This window comes from Rhincodon typus, chromosome 38, assembly GCF_021869965.1.
Source record: "Rhincodon typus isolate 14 chromosome 38, sRhiTyp1.1, whole genome shotgun sequence".
Lineage (NCBI taxonomy): Eukaryota > Metazoa > Chordata > Chondrichthyes > Orectolobiformes > Rhincodontidae > Rhincodon > Rhincodon typus.
Genome location: NC_063369.1, coordinates 12,793,781 through 12,810,935, shown reverse-complemented (window position 1 = coordinate 12,810,935; position 17,155 = coordinate 12,793,781). Strand labels below are relative to the sequence as shown.

General features: G+C 40.3%; 1 protein-coding gene across 1 annotated transcript in view; it reads right to left on the bottom strand.

Annotated features, from left to right (window-relative positions):
• The window catches only part of LOC109933312 (WIZ zinc finger), a 116,343-nt gene that overhangs the window by 42,788 nt on the left and 56,400 nt on the right, over window positions 1-17,155 (bottom strand). The window contains exons 6-7 of the mRNA XM_048617828.1: window positions 10,509-10,943; window positions 7,914-8,447 (exon numbers count right to left, since the gene is read on the bottom strand). Of these exons, the coding sequence (XP_048473785.1) occupies window positions 7,914-8,447; window positions 10,509-10,943 (969 nt within the window). The remainder of the gene's footprint in view (window positions 1-7,913; window positions 8,448-10,508; window positions 10,944-17,155) is intronic.

Genomic DNA, 17,155 nt, shown 5'->3' with positions numbered 1-17,155 from the left:
AAAACACCCTCTTTATTGTAACTCTGTCTTTTAATAGCTAGCCAATCTTATATGTAAGAAAATATACTACTCCGAACATCACAGGCCTTTACCTTATTAAGTAGCTTCATGTGTGGTTCCTTATCAAATCAAACAACCATCTCTTAACCTGTATGACAATATAACGCAGAGGGACAAACCAAAGTTTCCTTCTGCTGTAACCATATTTTCTTCAATTCATGCAGGAGGGGCTTTTCCAAAATGTTGTGCTTTATTTTTAGAGCTTATTTCCATTAAAAACACTTTTACATTCCTTAAGTTGGTGCAATTATTTCCTGTGAGATCACTTAAAGGTTAAAGCTAATCTACAGATATACAGAAAGATAAATCAAATGACAGTTCTATTGTTTACTTCTGAAATAAACTGCTTCACGTGCCTCAAAGGACCTAGCATGTTTCACTGTGGGACTTGTAAACTATCTGATGCAAATTATTACGTGGGATTCTGATGTGTGCAAATTGCTGCTGTTTCTCTCTAAAAAGTGACAATGTTCTGAAGTGTTTCAGGATATCTTGGGCACATGGAAGGCAATGGCCAAATACAAACTCTTCTCAGGTGCTGGGTTCACAAAGCTCTTACACTTGACTGAGAAACGGCTATGCTTGTACAACCAGAAGGAATGCTTCTTGGGCATCTCAGTCAGCCGCACTTAATAAAGGAAAGCACATAAATATCATATTGCAACAATCAATTCAGTAAATACATAAATTACAGTTGCCCTACTAAGATTATGTTGACTACGATCAATATGAAAGGCTTCAAACATGTACTGACCAAACTAACAGTACACCAGACACAAAAAGCTGAAGTTTTCATCAGTTGGACTGCCATACGTGCATGAGATCAAATGTAACTTACTCAGTCTGGGTCGCATAATGAGAGAAGCAGAGCGTTTTAAACTAAATAGTGGGGGACAAGGGTTCAACTTTAGGAAAATGTGGCAAATTAAAGAATAGAGACAAGAAAGAAAGGTATGAGCATGGGAAATAAGCAGACCATGGCCGGAACGGATAAAGAGCACAATCGAAGACTAAATCAACAGATAAGTCGAGAGGTTACAAAATCAAAACAATGAATTAAACTAATGGTTTTGTACCTGAATGCAAATAGCATTTGAAACAACTGTTTATTTCTAATTCGACTATCAGTTCATGAATACTATCTGATAGCCTCTAAAGACCAGCTTTAAGAAAACAGACTGGGACCTGAACATTGAATATATGCAGGAAGCTATGAAAAAGTGGAGAAATTACTCTGATAATTGACAATGACAATCACACAACTTAGGGAAAATGATCCAAGTTCAGGAAACCTGGAAGTAGAGCAGTTTAGGCAGAGCTGATTAATGATAAAGGCAAGAGGTCACCTGTAGGAATGGTATACAGCCCCCCAGACAGTAACCATATGGGGGGGACAGAGCATAAAAGAAGAAAAATTGGAAGCATGCCAGAAAGGTAATTATGGGGAATTTTAAATCTACATAGTGACTGAAAAAGTTAGACGGGCAGAAGTTGCTTAGGTGAGGAATTCCTGGAATGTTTGAGGTATTTTGGCAGAACAGCATGCCCTAAACAAAGCAGAGAGCAGACTATATTATAACTAAGAGTAATTAATTACCTTAGAGTGATGTATCCCTGCAGATAGTGGCAACAACAAATGATTGACTGTTGCATTCAATTTGGAGAGATGTGGGTCCAAGATAAGCACGTTAAAACTTCAGTGAAGGCAATTATGAGGGCATGAAAGCACAGCTAGCTGAAGTGAACTTGGGAAAGGTTGACAGAAATATAGTAGCAGACATGTAAGGGGATATTTCAAAATACACAGCACAGATACATTTCAACAATAAAGAAAATTCCAAGGAAAGATTAACTCAAGAACTTAAACATATTACCAAACTTAAAGAAACAGTAGATACTCACACAAAGATTATAGCTGGCCGAAAACTGGACAGAATATAAAACCAGCAACGACTGACTAAAATATTAATAAGGAAGGAAAAATTAGAGTATGAGAGAAAGATGCTAGAAATATGAAAACGAATATTAAGTTTCTATAGATACTTAAAAAAAAGAAAACAAACAGTTAAAGTGAGCATTGGGCCTGTAGAAACGGAGTCTGGGAAATTAATAATTGAAAATAAGGAAGAAATGGCCAATCAGGCATGGGCAGATGTCAGATGAACCCACGATCCTATTGAATGGTGCAGCAGGCTTAAGGGCTGAACGGCCTACTCCTGCCCCTATTTCTTATGGTCTTATAAGATGAACAGGTATTTTGCAGGTATTCCAGAGAGAGCCATAAATCAGGCAACGCAAGAAAATTACAATCGCAAGGGAAGGCTGTTAAGCAAATTGTTGGAGCTGTGGGCTGTTAAGTCCCCGTGTTCTGATGAACTCAGCATCTTAAAAGAAGGGGCTTGTGACATAACTGATCCATTGCTTTTAATTCTCTAAAAAAGTTACTGGTTCAGGGAAAACAGTACTCAAAAAGGAAACCACAGGTTTTACATCTGTCATAGGGAAGATGTTAGAAGCTATTATTAGATAAGACGTGATAGCAGGGCACTTACAAAGGTTCAAGATAATCAGGTAGAGACAATGTGGTTTTGAGAACGGAAAATCTCAACTTTTTTGAGGTCTCTGAGGAATTAAGTGTACTATGGATAAAGGAGAATTAGTGCCGTACTTAAGATTTCCAGAGGGCACGTAGTAAGCTGCCATATCCAAAGGGTATTGTTAAATATAAAGACATGGTGCAAAAGCTAACAGACTGGCATTTTTTGATTGGCAAGATTTGACAGCGGTGTGTCACTGGGATCAGTGCCAGTCTCAACCCTTCAAAGTTTAAATAAAATACGTGGATGAAGATATCAAAGCTATGGTTGCAGATGTCATCGACGAACACAGGCAAGTAAGTTCTGAAGACAACATAAGGAGGCTACAAAAGGCTAAGTGAGCAGGCAAATATCTGGTAAATGGAGTATAAAATGAGAAAATGTGAAAAATTTGGCAGGAAAAGTATCAAAATGGTAAGAGACTGCAGAGCTTTGAGGCGAAAAGAAATCAGTGTCCCAGTGCACAGAATCAGGATTAGGAAGAGGCAGCTTGACCCATTGTTTCTGTATCAGCTCTCTGAATGAACAGTGAATTAGTGCCATTCTCCTCTCTTTTCCCCATAACCTTGAATATTGTTTCTATTTTGAAAGCCCTCGAATACCTTGACAGGAGACTGCCTCCACTACACTTCCAGGAAGAACGTTCCAGACTCACAACTCGCTTGACTGTATCTTTTTCACATCACATTTGTTTCTTTTGCAAGTTCCCTTTTCTCTGTGCCCTCCAGTTCTCAAACTCGGTCTGAGAGGGAGATTTATCCCTAACTACCCCATCCAGCCCTATGATTATGAAAAATTCTATCAAACTGCCTCTTAGTTGTCTCCTCTCAAAAGAGGACAAATCCAACCTCTCCAATCTATCTTCACAGCTGAGGTTTCTCATTCCTGGAGCTAAATCTTATCAACCTCTCTACATTCCAACCAATGCATTCACATCGTTCCCAAGTTTGGTACGGCACTCTGACTCAGTGGTTAGCGCTGCTGCCTCACAGTGCCAGGGACCCGGGTTCAATTCCACCCTCGGGCAACTGTCTGTGTGGAGTTTGCACATTCTCTCCGTGTCTGCATTGGTTTCCTCCGGGTGCTCCGGTTTCCTCCCACAGTCCAAAGGTGTGCAAGTTAGGTGGATTGGCCATGGTAAATTGCCCCATAGTGTCCAGGGATGTGTAGATTAGGTGGGTTATAGGCGGATTGGTCTGGGTGGGATGCTCTGAGGGCCGGTGTGGACTTGTTGGGCCGAAGGGCCTGTTTCCACACTGTAGGGACTCTATGAAAAAGTATGGTGCCCAGAATTGCACACATTACTGAGGTCTAAGTAGAGTCTTAAACAAGATCAGCAAAACTGATTTTTTATTCATTCATGGATGTGGATGTCAATGGCTGTGCCATCATTTAATGCCAGTCCCTAGTTGCCCTTGGGAAGGTGTTAGTGCACTGCCTTCTTGAGCTGCTGCAGTCTATTTGCTGTAGGTAGTCCCACAATGCCATTGAGGTGGAGTTCCTGGATTTTGTCCCTGTAATACTGAAGAAACTGTGATATACTTCAATGTCAGGATGGTGGGTGCTTTGAATGGGAACTTATAGGTGGTGGCATTCCCATGTATCTGCTGCCTTTGCTCTTTTAGATAAAAGTGGTCATGGATGCGGAAGGTGCTGTCTAAGGAACACTGGTGAATTTCTACAGTGCATCTTGTAGATGGCACACACTGCTGCTACCGAGCATCAGTGGTGGATGCTTGTAGATATCGGTTACTTTATCTTGGATGGTATCAACCTTCTTCAATATTGTTAAGCTGTACTCATCTGGGCAGGTGGGGAGTATTCCATCACACTCTTGACTTGCAAACTGTAGATGGTGGACAGACTTAGGGGAGTCAAGAGGTGAATTACGATGCTGGATTCCTATTCTCTGAACTACTTCCGCAGCCACTATATTAAGATGGCTAACCCAGTTCAGTTTCTGATAAATAACAGCCAGAGGATGTTAATGGTGAAGGATTCAGTGATGCTAACACCACTGAATGCCAAGGAACAAATCGGTGGATTCTCTGTTGTTAAAGATCGCCATTGCTAGCATTTGTGTTGCACAAATGTTACTTGCTACTTCTCAGTCCAAGCTTGGATATTGGCCAGGTCTTGCTGCATATGGACATGAACTGCTTCAGTATTTGAAGAGTCGTAAATAGTGCTGAACATTGTGTAATTATTGGCAAACATCCCCACTTCTGACCTTATGATGGAGGGAAGGTCACTGATGAAGCAGCTGAAGAGGGTTAGGCCCAGGACACTACCCTGAGGAACTCTTGCAGAGATATCCTGGAGTTGAGATCACTGACCTCCAAACATCTTCCTTTATGCCAGGTATGACTCCGTTCTCTTGTACTCTATGCCCCTCTTAATAAAAGAGCATATAGCGTCCAGGGCTTTAACTGCTCATTCTACCTGTTCTGCCATCTTTAGTCACTTAGGCACATATACATACAACTAGTCCTGCAATTTTTTAATAGTGTATCTCCATTGTCTTTCTAGCAAAATGCATCACCTAATACTTCTCTGCATTGAACTTCATCTGCAACCTATCTGCCCACTCCATCAAGGTGTCAATGTCCTTTTGTGGATCACTGTCCCCCTCAGCATTTACAATGCTTCTAATCTTTGTTTTTATTAGCCATGAACATTGAAATTGTCTCATGTACTCCAAGATTACTGATATTTGTTAGGAAAAATAAGGACCTCCAAACCTGCCCCAGCCTGAAAAATATCCGTTAATTATTATTCATTATTTCCTATCCCTCAGCCAATTTTGCATCCATGTTGCTACTGTCCCACTTGCTCCATGAGCTATAGCCTTCCACACAAATCTGTTAGTACTGTGTTGAGCCCTTTTGGATGTCGGCATAGCCACATCAACTATATATCTCTCGTAACTCTTTTACAAATATACAACTCTACAAAAATCTACAGCAAATTAAACACAACTTTATCTTAGGAAATCTGTGCTGGTTATTCTTAAGTAATCCTTTCTCCATGTGGCTGTTAGCTCTACCCTAAATAATTGTTTCAAAATTATTTCCCGACCACTGAAGTTAAACTGATTGGTCTGTAATTGCTGGGCATAAATTGCAGAAGTTTCATACAACAAATAATTAAGAAAATAAACAACATGTTACTGTTTCTTTTAAAGTGGATTGAATTCAAAAGTAAGGTGGTTATGTTTTAGTTATACAAGGCACTGGTGAGATGACATCCAGATTAATATATGTTCAGTATTGGTCTCCTTACTTAAGGAATGATCTAAATATGTTGATAGTTTTTCAGAGAAGACTTACTAGACAAATACCTGAAGTGGGTGGGCTGTCATATGAAGGTAGGTTGGACAAGCTAGGCATTCGCCTATTGGAGTTTAGAAGAGTGAGAAGTGACTTGATTGAAACAGAAGATCCTGAGGGGGCTTGAGAAGGTAGACATGGAAAGAATGCTTTTTTCAAAATTAGGGGCCTCTTTCTTAAAACAGAGATGAGGGCCCTCTTTTCCACTCAGAGTCAAGGGTCTTTGGAACCTCTTCCTCAAAAGGTGGTCGAACCAGAGTTGTTGAATATTTTTAAAGTAGAGGTAGACAGATTCTTGATAAGCAAGGGGGTGAAAGGTTATCAGAGGAAGGCAAAAATATGAAGCAATCTGGTAGAGAGACCGAGTAGCCTATTCCTACTCCTAACGTATAGAAGCTACAACCGCTTGCTGAGTCTCTCGCAAAGTTCCTCTTGCTCAGCAAGTCCTTTTTGTTGGATGTTAATGTATTTTCTTAATGACAGCTAATAAGATCCAAATCATGTATCAAAGTTGAGGGTACCCTGCTAAGAATCAAAGGAAGCCTAACTGTCAAGAGGCTTACAATCTAATAACAACTATCATCTCAAGGACAGCAAACACCTATCCCAGTCCATGAGAATGCAAAAACCACTGCTCCCTAGTTGCTGACATTCCCCTTTAACCAAGAGTACTTTGAACCAAAGAACAGTCTAAAGTTCCATAATAAAAATCTGATAAATGAACAAATTCCAGTCTTTGAAGGTCACTTTACAGCATGTGTTCTTAATTAGCTCTTCTTGAAGAGATATTTGGTTTCAGCTCTTCAGAACTGGGTATTCTGTGTAACAACAGGAAACTCACCATTGCCTGAAGTACACACTGGAAAGCACAGAAATCCCAGGTGGGCATTTACATAAGCCAGCTTTGATCGGGCTCATTATACTGAACATTCTGAAAAGTTCACCGTGGGGAAGAATCAGAGCCATGCCTATTGCACGAGCTCTGCCTCTACCCAATGAAAGATAGCAGCAGTGCTATTTATCAACAGCAGCAATGCATTTCAAATTACACAGGTCTCATCATAGCAGAAAAGTCTTTTTGGAAAAAAAAGGAACAAAGTTCCATGATTTAACCCAGTGGGTAGACATAGTCTTAAGTGTCACATAGAAGTAAATTAATGGAAGACTAAGGTTATACAACAAGCCCTGGAAAAGCAAATACATCGAAGACTGTATATATTTTATGAAACAAAAAGGCATGCACCATCAGACACACATTTGGAAGTACTAAGCATAGATGATTAAGAATTAACTTCTCCTCTAACATTTGCTTTTTAAAACTTGTGCTTTATGGTTTAAAAGAAGTCCATTTGCTTTCAATTAAAAATGGACCACACACAGTTGGGTATACATTATTTTAAAAAGCTGCTTACATTTCAGGCATTCAGATTTTAAGGCTCAATGTACTATGAGCAACACTAGAATCTGCCAACCCTTTAGGCCTTCTTAGGAGAGAATGGCAAGAAGGAAAAGCACGTGTGACTTTTACTGTTCTAGTTGGTATGCTTCCAGTAATATGTGCGTTTTTCCACATAGCCATCAGGTGATGCCACTGAGCAATCCAGGTATTCCAGTGGTGGACATTATTGCTACAATTTGCAGCAAAAAGGAGGGGCAGTGAATGCAAGAGGTAAAACAATTAAGAACAGAGACAAGATAGATTCATATAACCATTAAACTGACATAATTATTATCTGAAGCCTAATAATCTTATTGGCCAGCAATATTTTACAGTATATACTGTAAATGCTGTTTTATTGCTTATATAAACTCTAAATTCTAACTAACTTCTTAGAATCATTTCCCACTATTTCCAAAAGCATAATTGTTCAGTTTTTTTCACTAACCAAGGTAAACACAAAACTGTCGCATCAACAGAAAAACCTACTTAAACGAAGAGGTGAGGTATCTTCGCTGGATGACCACATTTGTTCGGATAAATAACTGTCGCTCTTCAGCAAGGTTGCTGATTCCTCAGGATTATACTCTATTGTGAAGTGCTCCTGTTTCACCTTTTTCAGTGGGGTCAGCTTCAGTTTTTTCAGTGATGGCGGGGAGAAAAATTGCCCCTGAACCTTTTTCGGCACTAGTGATGCTGATGGAACCTGCCTGACAGATGGAATGGTCAGGCTAAACTTGGATGATTTACCCGGAGAGGGCGAGAAAGGTTCACTCTGCAGGGCCTGCACTGGTGCTGGCTTTGAGGGCATTTTGAGCTCAGGTGTGATAGGCGAGTCGAGAGGATGCATTTTCCTTTTCATAAGCTCCTTCAATGTGTCTATTGGCGAACCGTTAACTGTCCATTCAGTCACCCCAAACTGCCTCAGGTGTGACCTCGCGTGACTCGACAGCCCCTTGCGGTTTTCAAAGTAATCACCGCAAAATTCACAACGCGTCTCTTTGCTAGGCGCTGAATCAATTGCTGTAAATGAAACAAAGGGGAAATTGCAATGAACATTTTTTAACGGCTTCCCCATAAATTGAAAGTGAAATTCTCTGGCCCACTTTAGGTCTCCTTACGCCATAAGCTTTTCCTTGCCTGAGAAGGTTCAACCAGGACAATGCTGCTTCTAGGCATGGGGAAAAAGGCTTGAGCTACTATCATTCCTAAAGGGATACAGCTCAGCTTTCATTTGCTGCATCTTGTTTAACAAGGTTATGTAAGGATATGGGTTCACATCTACCATTATGTGTACTATTTTATTACTATAACATAGTCACCAGGCCACCAATGCCCCCACACTCCCACCAAAACCACCTTGCCTGCCTGTATAATCCCCAACTCTCATCTACAGTGATAGAAACAACCTTTTAAGTCTACTTCCTTGGAGATTTGGAACATTCTGGCAGCTCAAGTAAATGATGAATTTTCAGTACGCGAGGCTAAGCCATGTGAATTCGACTACATTCACTAGAAAGCTATTAAAATATGAGGGAACCATCACGGCAAAATCTGATCTCACCTAAAATCCAGACACGTACACTCATTTGCTGAATCAATAACCCAGAACTAGAATCCAGTTATTTCTTTCCCCTCCCTAATCCAGGAGTGCTAACATCATCTGACGTTAACTAAGCAGGCATGAAGTCTTCATATTCTGTAAAAAAGTGTAGTTATACGCCTATACAGAATGAACTGAAAAGTCCAACTTTCTTTCTCAGAGCCTCACTAGAAACTAGACAAAGAGGTAGGGAAAAGAAAGCAAAAGCTGCAAGGTATTCAACAGCTGTCAGAGTGGACTCCTATTCCAACTCCAGTTCCTGTTGAATCCCTTATCTTGACACCCCACCAAAATTACAAATGAAATCGGGAACTTGTGTGCATTGCAACTTCAGGATACAACAGCACTTTGGCACTTCAATGCAACAAAATAACTAAAATCATATGTATGAATTTCTAATCAATTCACTTCTTCACGTCCTTGCTTTGCTATGGCATGGTAATACTTTCAAATGGTTGTATGCAGAAGCCACTGCATTCCAATATCTATTTCTCATCAAAGTAAGTCTAGCACAGAAATAGTTATGACAATTCACCAGGCACATTTCTCTTGAAAAACTGAAAGCACCATAAAAGGTATCTAAACTACTGTGCTCCACTATCTACTGTAATGGATAGTGCCACCAAGTGAAAGTTTGACAAGAAAAGCATCACTCAACAGATTGCATAGTTGTTTTCTCCTATCCCTCCAAGGCACCTTTGATTTCTAAGTGTCAGTTTTGTCCAGTTGTAGCACCCTTGGCTCCAAGTCAGCTGTTTGTGGGTTCAAGCCCCACTCCGAGGCATCAGCACATAATCTAGGCCGACACTTCAGTGCAATACAGAGATGTTATATCTTCCAGAATAGACGCAAACTGCCTTTTCAGGCATATTTAACAGATTGCATTGCATCTTTTCAAAGAACTGAGAGCTTCCCAGTGTCCTGCCCAGTAGTCAAATATCACCAAAATGTGTCAATTGGTTATTCATTTCATAGCTGTATGCGGGACCTGGCTAAACCACCCACAAAGCAATGGTAATTATACTCAACAAACATAATTCAATAGCCAAGTACTTTTGAATGTCTTGAGGATATGAGAAGCACTATTTAAAATGCAGTTTGGTTCTTTCTCACCTGGTTGAAAGATGATCAATATAAACCTGAAAGCAGAACAAACCATTTGACTTATCAAATGTGGAATTTTAACCAGCCTTGCTAATCTTGGTATTTATGAATAAAGGCTTCCTCTCATTAAATTATCAGTTCACCAGCTCCTCAAATAATGCTCACTGCTTAGATCCTTAAAATTTTTTCCTCTTTCCCATTCCAGCTAATAGCTTCCCTACTTCTGCTCTCAGAAAGGATGGGGATTATGGTCTGGCACACAGACATCCCTACAAAGATGCCATTGACTCTGCCACTGGGTCATTCTGACCAGAAGCTATATTTCCTTGGATTACAAAAAGAGCATCTTGCCCACCTATCACTAATTAATATCTTACACAGATTTATAGGTGATGATGGCCAATAAGTTTCAGCAGCCAGCTCATTATTAGGTCTTGAAGCCTGAGAAATCCCAGATTCCATATGCACACTCATAGTGACTTGCTTCAGCTTCTTCTGTGGTGACACTGAAGGGGACGTTAGTGATGTTTTCTTGTTGACAGGTGTTCCTAACTTGAAATTGGTCCTTTCCGCTTTGAGGGCAGACATCTTAGGGTAGCTGTGTGCTTTCTTTATTGGCAACATGGATGACACAGCACTCTGAATCCCTTTTTTCTTAATGAATTCATTTAAAGCTTCAATCGGAGATCCTTTAGAATCCACATCCACCGCTCCAAAGTGCCTCAAGTGAGCTCGAGAATGGCTCGACAGCCCCTTCCGGGTTTCAAAGCAGGCACCACACAACCGACAGCTTATGTGTTCACTGTTTACTGCTGTGAATGAAAGAGAGAAGTCGTATTTAACACCGTTAGAACGGCACCTGCGTTATTTCATTAACCTCACATACACTTTATTAATCTTGCATCTAAGGAGCACTCTGCAGCTCTAAGTAACAGAGGAACCAAACTATACAGAACTTACATTTTATTGAGTTAAGTGATGGAAATTTAGGGCTGAAAAATAACTCTGTCTTCCAACTAGACCAGACCAGATTGGAAGGTCCCAGCTCCACTGCACAGTCGCCTGTTATTTTAACTCAGCTGGGATTTTGGTAGGCAACCATCTAGTTTGCCTCTCTAGCTGTAGATAAGGAATAAACACCAATCAGCTAGAGATTTTGTTTCTATATCTCTAGTCAGGAGCTGCCATGTGGAGACGCTTGTGCATGGGGCTGCCAGTTCACATATGAAGTCCATGTACTTCAAAAGGCTGCCAATTTGGTAGAACCCTAGTGGGCTGGCAGTTTTCCAGGGAACCCCAAACGGCATTGCCAGTGTATCCTGGACTTCCCGATTGGCAAGGGCCACCGCTCAGGGCAGAAAGGGCAGGATGAACAATTAACATATCTTACGCATCATTTGAAGTATAATATCATTGAACGCATTGAGCACATATGTATTCTTGACTGCTAAATCTAGATTACTCAGCAAGTTTGAGGGCTTAGAAGTTTGAGTAAATAAAATTAAAAGCCCTTGTACAGAAGTTGACCAACAGCAGCTTTTTCAAAGTATATAACAATAAATTTTAAACAATGCAAAGTCATATCTTTTGAAGGACGAGGTGGAAATTTAGCAAAGGCAGCAAATAAGAAAGACTAACACCAGCACTGACATAATTGTCCATGATTATTATTTTAAGTGAGTAGGCAATTACGAAGCAGTAGCACAGAGCAAACTCTACATCTCTGAAGGAATGCAGATCCAAGTGCCACATGCAGGTCACCCCTTTACCCTTTATTTCCACCCTTCCTCCCAAAACTAAAAGGCAGCAGTGAATGAGGCAATGGAACTCTCACAAAAAAGCAGTCAAAGCTTGAAATACAGGCAACCATCACCATTACAAAATAAAAGCTCATCAACATACATGGAAACATAAAGCATTGTAGACAAAAGAGGTTCTGCAGTGCAATCATGCAAACAGCAGTGCAGACAAAAAAACAAAAAGCCAAGCCAGTGCCAGAGCAAATGCAAACAGCCAGAACTCGTAAAAGCAGCTCCAATCAGAAAATATAGTTTAAAAACTAAATAAATTGATGCTGTCCTCAAATTTGTGCATGTTTCATATCACAAAATATTTGAGGATTTTCTGACGGAATGCAACATTACAATGATCAGCACATGAAGTTGGCAGGTCCACATAGCAGGTTCTCATCAACTTCAATACTAAATATCTGATGCAAAAGCTGGCATTCAAATTTAGCCAACATTAAAGGTGGACTTTAAATTTCCACAATCACGTCTATCCTTATGTTATTTCTGCCCAATATTGAAGAGAAACAAGGATCTGTTGAAATAAAAAAAATCCCTCAATAAGCTAAATAGAACTACAATGTTGTGGGTAACTCAGGGACAGGAGGGTTGTTGGAAATTCCGGGATTTAGATGCTTTAAAAGAAATAGGGAGGATGGAAAAAGAGGCGGGGGAGTGGCATTGCTAGTCAGGGCTAGTATAGCAGCTACTGAAAGGCAGTTCGAGAATGATACGTCGACATAGTCAGTTTGGGTTGAGGTCCGGACCAAGAAAGGAGCAGTCACTTTGTTAGGGTTTTTTTTTTTTTTAAACAGACCCCCTAATAGTTGCAGAAAAGTAGAGGAGTGGATTGGGAGGCAGATACTGGGAAGGTGCAGAAGTCACAGGGTGTAAGTCATGGGTGACTTCAACTTTCCAAATATTGATTGGAAACATTGTAGTTGTAATAATTTAGATGGAGAAGATTTTGTCCAGTGCGTTCAGAAAAGATTCCTGACACAGTATGTAGATAGACCAACATGAAAAGAGGCCACTTTGGATTTGGTGCTTGGCAATGAACTGGGCCAAGTGTTAGACCTGTTGGTAGGAGTGCATTTTGGTGGTAGCGATCATAATTCTGTTACTTTTACAATAGTCATGGAAAAGGTATATACAGCAGGGTAAGATTTATAATTGGGGGAAGCGTAATTACAATTCTGTTAGGCAAGAACTGGGTAACATAAAATGGGAACAGATGCTGTTAGGGAAGAGCACTATTGAAATGTGGAGATTGTTTAAGGAATGCATACTGCGTTTGTCCCTAGCAGGCAGGGAAGACGCGGTCGAGTGAGGGTGCCTTGGTTCTCAAGAGAGGTCTAACGACTGGTTAAGAGGAAGAAGGATGCTTATGTAAGGTTTAGGAAACAAGGAACGGAAAAGGCTCTAGAGGGATACAAGTTATCCAGGAAGGAGCTGAAGAAAGGGCTTAGGAGAACTATAAGGGGGCATGAGAAACCTTGGCAAATAGGATCAAGGAAAACTCCAAGGCTTTTTGCACGTACGTGAGGAATAAGAGAATGACCAGAGAAAGGGTAGGGCCAATCAAGGATTGTAAAAAGGGAATTTGTGCACGCAGCCTAAAGAGATAGGAGAGGTTCTTAATGAATACTTTTCTTCGGTATTCACAACTGAGAGGGACCTAGTTGTAGGGGAGGACAGTGTAAAACAGGCTGGTAGGCTAGAGGAGGTGGATGTTAGTAAGGAAGATGTACTAGGAATTTTGAGGAACTTGGAACATGGATAAGTCCCCCGGGCCTGATGGGATTTATCCAAGGATTCTATAGGAAGCGAGGGAAGAGATCGCAGGGCCTTTGGTGATGATCTTTTTGTCCTCACTGTCCACGGGTATAGTGCCAGAAGATTGGAGAATGGCAAACGTCATTCCCTTGTTCAAAAAAGGGAATAGGGATAACCCTGGAAATTACAGGCCAGTTAGTCTTACTTCAGTGGTGGGCAAATTATTGGAAAGGGCTCTGAGAGATACGATTTATGATCACTTGGATCGGCACAATTTGATTCGTGATAGTCAGCATGGATTTGTGAGGGGTAGATCATGCCTCACAAACCTTATTGAATTCTTTGAAGAGGTGAGGTGACCAAACACGTGGATGAAGGTAGAGCAGTGGACGTGGTATACATGGATTTAAGTAAGGCTTTTGATAAGGTTCCCCATGGTAGGCTCGTGCAGAAAGTAAGGAGGCATGGGATAGGGGGAAATGTGGCAGATTGGATTCAGAATTGGCTGACCCTTAGAAGACAAAGGGTGGTAGTGGACGGAAAATATCCAACATGGTGCTCAGTTACAAGTGGTGTACCACAAGGATCTGTTCTGGGTCCTCTTCTATTTGTGATTTTTGTGAATGATTTGGATATAGGAGTGGAAGGGTGGATTAGTAAGAGAGGCGGGGTGGGGTGGGCGGATTTGCTGTCAGGAAAGCAGGTCCTGCCCACCACATTCAAGACCGCTATATTCACAAAAAGCCATGCCTCAACTCTGCAGCAACTTTGGAACATCTGCATAATACTGATAAAATCTACAAGGTAAAGAAAATTAACAACAAAGTCAATGAACATTCTAGTAACTTAGTACAAGTAAACGAAGCATACAAGCTTAAATGATAGGTTTTTAAAAATACAGCCCGCTTACCTTGGTGTACTGATCTTATGAACTAAGACTGTACTTTATATACCATGTGGTATCATCATGCATTTAAGTAATTTCTGAGTCATAACTGCCTTCAAGACTTCATTCAAAAACCACAAGATCCTTTCTTAATACATGACAAATCATTCCTCAAGTTAATTCCAGGACGCTCAATCAGAGAACAGTACAATGACCAAGGACCCCTAACACCCACAGAAAGAGAAAAATGCATTCTCAGCTATTCCCAGATGGATTTAAGTACTTGAAGTTTGGGATCAAAAAGGCTATCTAGTTAAATCCAATGAAAAATGCATGGAAACAGTGTTTGCATAAAGCAAAGGGTAAGATCTCAAATGTACCTTGGAAAACAAAATCAAATTTTATTATTATTTATAAAATGTTTATAGCTATGCGTTGGGGAATGTTTTTATTTATTTGAAAAACCCACGGACTTTCTCAAGTGACAATCCATTTTAATTATTCTATCATACCACTAAAAAGGGCCATTTATGGAACTGGTACACATTCCTGACAAAATCTACCATTATGACCATCATATTAAATCAGAAGTTCACCATTCTATGCCACCCCCTTCAGCACCACTTGGTAGACAGACTAAAATGTATGGTGGTTGTATAGCATTGGCTGACGCAGTGAACTGTTGTAATTATAATTTTGCAGATTATTTGTGCGCTTATAGTACACACTGGATTTTAAGTTATTTACCGTAGCACAAACACTGTCAAGATGGAACAAACAGGCCAGGAATCTACAGGAGGCTTTGGATAAAATGGGCAGCAATTGAGAAAGAAAACGGATGTTGCAAGGATACCTGATATAGTTAATAGTAATAGTTAAAAATGAAGCAGAAAAGGATCTGGGTCTGAAGACCAATTTTGCAAACCCTACACTGCCCTCTAAAGCAGACATTACAGTCATCAATTAAATTAAAAAATAAAACTTAATACAATAGCTAATGCAGGTGAACACAAATGAATGTGTTGCTAAAATTTTGCAATCTGTGGGCCTGACTACCATTTCAGACTTTGGCTAAGATTTGGTTACCAAAACATTCAAGGCATAGAGATGGTTCAGTGAAGAGTCCCAAGCTAGGTTCACAACATGATTCAGGTGCACAGCAACACTCATGTGAAATGGAGGCAACTGAAAGGGAAACTTATGGAGCTATACAAAGATATTCAAAAAGCTAGATAAAGAGAAATCTAGATAATTACTTAAAGCCTGCCAGAGTAAAGGGTGTCAATTAAAATCAGGGCCGATGTCAAGACAGAGTGCAAACACTTGGAACAGCAATCTAGAGAAACGGAGATTCAAACTTTATCTTTTATAAAGGGACAGTTCCATCTCTTGAACAGGAATATAGATTTCTTTTGCGAGAATAAACCCATCAATTCAGATTTTTAATTTCTATTATCTTTTAAAATTCTTTCACCGGATGTGAGCATTGCTGGCAATACCAGTATTTGCTACTAGTCCGTAATTGCCCCAAAACTGAATGACCCGCTTGTCTATTTCCAAGGGCTATTAACAGTCAGTCAATCAGCCCTGTCAATATGGAGTAACATGTAGGCTCAACTGTATAAGGATGGCAGATTTCCTTCTCAAAGGGACATCAGCGAACCAAGTGGATTTTTTACAATAATTGGTGACACTTGCCATCAAGGCTAGTTTTCAATTCCAGATCACTTAATTAAACTTTAAATTCTGTCAGCTGCCTGGGTGAGATTTGAACCTACGGATTATTCATCCTCAAGCATTACCACTTTGTAACCATCTCAAGTGTGAATTAATGCAGTAATCATGATCCCATGACTATAAAACTGGAGCCATTTTTCTGATACCAGAATTTCTATCCCAGTGAGAGGTACTCCAGCTCTGTCCATACACATTTCAATGAGCTAAGGCACCAGGATTTGGCTCCTTTTGGTGGTTGAGGTAGAATGTCAACCTGAGTTCTGCGGTTATAATTGAGGCTGGAGAGGAAACTGATCCACTTGGAAATTATTCTGTTCAGCAAGAGTAGCATGTCATGAGCTGGTAATGTCAATTCAGAGCTGCTTGCGAGTTAATAGCAAATTTCTATCGCTTACAATTCCTTTCCTTAGGAGGACTGTTCAATGGCACTGTTGTACACTTGAAAGTTATATCAGAATCGAAAGCAAAACTAAGGGCTTAAACATAAAGTTAATCACATCAGATACTAGACATCTTGAGTGTGCTCTAATGGACGAGGTTGCTTATGATGGCCTCTGTTCAAATTTTACATAAAACAGAGAGAAAGATGGATGTTCTAGTCAGCATGCTCCAGACACTCAAAGGATATCAAATTTCAGACTGAAAACTACCCTGGCACCAAAATTTATAAAAATTAACTTATTCTGAGATCTGAGCTAGTCGAAGGACCCTCTGCGGACTTACACTTTGAAGGGTCACCAGACCCGAAACGTAAACTCTGTTTCTTCCTTCTCAGATGCTGCCGAACCTGCTGGCTTTTTCAGCAACTTTGTTTTTGTTTAGGAACAAAAACAAAGTT